Genomic DNA, 2,677 nt, shown 5'->3' on the forward strand with positions numbered 1-2,677 from the left:
TTGCGAACCATCGATTCGTTAATCTTAAATTCTCTCGCCGCTGCTCGATTTCCATGTTCCTCCGCGTAGCTGATGGCCTTCAGTTTAAACTGTGCTTCATAAGCGTGTCTCTTTGCCATTTTCAGGGTTATTAAAACAACGATGTCCTGCATAATGCACATACCTGTTCTTTTATACAGGTATGTGCGATTGTCCCGGTATATACAATCAACGCCCACACTTCACCCTTTAACGTTCTCATGGTGTTCTCTACTACGTCCTCCTTACAACACACAGGGCGCACCGCGCTTTTTGAAGAAAATCTAAGACTTTTAAGTGCGCCTTATGGTCGTGAAAATACGGTACTCACAGCCCTGCTGCACACCTGCCGACGTGTCTCCACGTGAGGGTGGCCGATTGGTGAGCAGGTTGGGCTGTGGGCGGAGCCTCAGCTCCCACAGCTGTAACAGCAATGGGCTGTAAGTCTAAACGGGTTTATGCTGGGAAATGAGTCAGAGATCAGCTGATCTAAGAAAAGGGAGGAGAGTCTTCAGGTCACGTGGTTAAAGTTCTCGTCCTCTGATTGCTCAAATCATCAATAATTTATGACCAGCAGGCAGGAGGTGATATCCGCCTCATTGAGAGGGCACAGGTTCTCCGGGTCACAGTGGTCTTATCCAAATTTTTGAGTGCATTGTCCCTTTAAAGGGGACATGAAACACTGCACATATGCTGATTCACGCCACTGAGCGCTGCTCTTACAAACTGACATAGTTGTAACGTCGTGTGGTTGGTTGCAGCTAACAGAATGAAATGTGATGTCACAGAGTGACACCGGCAGTAACTGGGTGATCATGACGGGCTACGTTTGCTGTCTCACTGCATAGTAAACAAAGATCCGCCATGTGGTGCTTAAATAAAACTTCAGTCTGTGGAGATGTTTGTGATGTAGAAGGTCCTCGGGCTTAAATGAGCAGCTGCAGGCTGCACGACCTCCGTCAGTTTGTAGGTGGCGTTAGATGTTGTTTGCTTCTGAACACAAGGCCGTGAGAAGTTCACGTCTTGTGTTCAGCATGAAGACAGAGCACGCTCCGTTAAACTCATCCTCAGGATTAAGATTCACTGATTTCTGCAGATGTGTGCCGATACTGGGTGTGGTCCCGGTAAAGACGTGAAATGTCAGAGGTCCTGACGCTCTCTCTCTCTCTGCCCGTCAGGTGATCAACGTGGACGACGATGGAAACGAACTGGGCTCGGGAGTGATGGAGCTGACCGACGCCGAGCTCGTCCTCCATACCCATCGTCGCGATGACGTCAGGTGGCCTTATCTGTGCCTGCGCCGCTATGGCTACGACTCTAACCTGTTCTCGTTCGAGAGCGGCCGCCGCTGCCAGACGGGCCAAGGTAAGAATCCGTGTGTGCCAACAGGAAATGAGGTCACCACAAGATCGTGTGTGTGTGTTGATTAAAGGTGTTTCTTGTTTCTGGTCTCTGCCTTGCTATGATTCGCTGTCAGGAGGGGGGTGTAGGAGGGGCCGTTAGGTCAGGTGGCCTAGTAAGTCTCAGCAGAATGTCCTTTGTCCTGCCCCGCCCCCGATCAGTATTGATCAGCTGTCGGTGAAAGAGCGTGTGGATCAAAACCTGCCTGCAGTGTGTGTGGTGCGTGATCCACCTGGCTTTGGTTCCTGTGAGGAGTCAGCAGAACCACCAAAATGATCCAGATCAATAGAAAACCAGTTGATCTGGATCATTCTGATAGTTGATCAGCAGCTCCTCCCACCGCTCAGCGTCCATCGTAGGAACGTCTCTTAGATGTAGGAGGAGCTAAATTTTCACTTCAGTGATTGTAGATCATGTGCATTTTTCTGCAAATGCTCAGTCGCAGCATCACTCATCCAGAGCATGACTCTGGGTCCGCCCACCACAATAGCGTGCTAGTGACATGAGAAAAACTTTCCTCAGCTCTGATTGGCTTGTTTCCTGCCTGCTGATTGCCTCCTTGGGCAGGAAGCTGTTTGTGTCTTCAGAGATTAGACCGATCCCCTCATCTCTCTTCCTGTTTCCTGTGGGTGAGGCTGCAGCTGACAGAGTGCAGCATAGTAACCACAGTAACCAGATTACCTGTTACTGATCTCACCTGTAAGTGTTCTTAATGTTGTTGCTGTTGGTGAACCCTTCACTGTGACTTCACCTGTAAGCTCCACCTCCTCCTGGACTCACCTGAGCTCAGTTTGATTGTCCTAATTCAAACTCAGTGTTCTGTAGTTTAAACCTGGCTGTTTCTACCTGACCAGGTGTGGGTGCTCATTTTAACCTGTGTGTGTGTGTGTTCAGGCATCTTTGCCTTCAAGTGTGCTCGCGCTGAGGAGATCTTCAACATGCTGCAGGAGGTGATGCACAGCCACAGCATCAGCGTGGTGGAGGAGGCTGTGCTGGAACCCAGCCACCAGGCGGCGCTCACGCCTGCAGGTAAAAACACCTGACAACCGTGGAGTGAAATGACATGTGGGGAGGGAAAGAGAGCACCAAATCTCTGTGTTGTCGCCCTCTGGTGGCTGTTAGATGAAGTGAAGGTTCATGTCAATTCCTGTTGGAGACCAGGTCAGGTGCTGTCAGGAGGGTGATCAGTGATTGGAGGCTTGAATATCTTAAAGCCTTCAAGGTTCAAGGTTCTTTATTTTTCACATGCATAGTTATA

General features: G+C 49.8%; 1 protein-coding gene across 1 annotated transcript in view; it reads left to right on the forward strand.

Moving 5' to 3' along the window:
* LOC102194035 (fibroblast growth factor receptor substrate 2-like) overlaps positions 1 to 2,677 on the forward strand; it is a 12,923-nt gene that overhangs the window by 6,590 nt on the left and 3,656 nt on the right. The window contains exons 4-5 of the mRNA XM_005753308.1: positions 1,197 to 1,383; positions 2,314 to 2,448. Of these exons, the coding sequence (XP_005753365.1) occupies positions 1,197 to 1,383; positions 2,314 to 2,448 (322 nt within the window). The remainder of the gene's footprint in view (positions 1 to 1,196; positions 1,384 to 2,313; positions 2,449 to 2,677) is intronic.

Source organism: Pundamilia nyererei, unplaced genomic scaffold (assembly GCF_000239375.1).
Source record: "Pundamilia nyererei isolate P.nyererei 1_Seehausen unplaced genomic scaffold, PunNye1.0 scaffold00419, whole genome shotgun sequence".
NCBI classification, from domain to species: Eukaryota; Metazoa; Chordata; class Actinopteri; order Cichliformes; family Cichlidae; genus Pundamilia; species Pundamilia nyererei.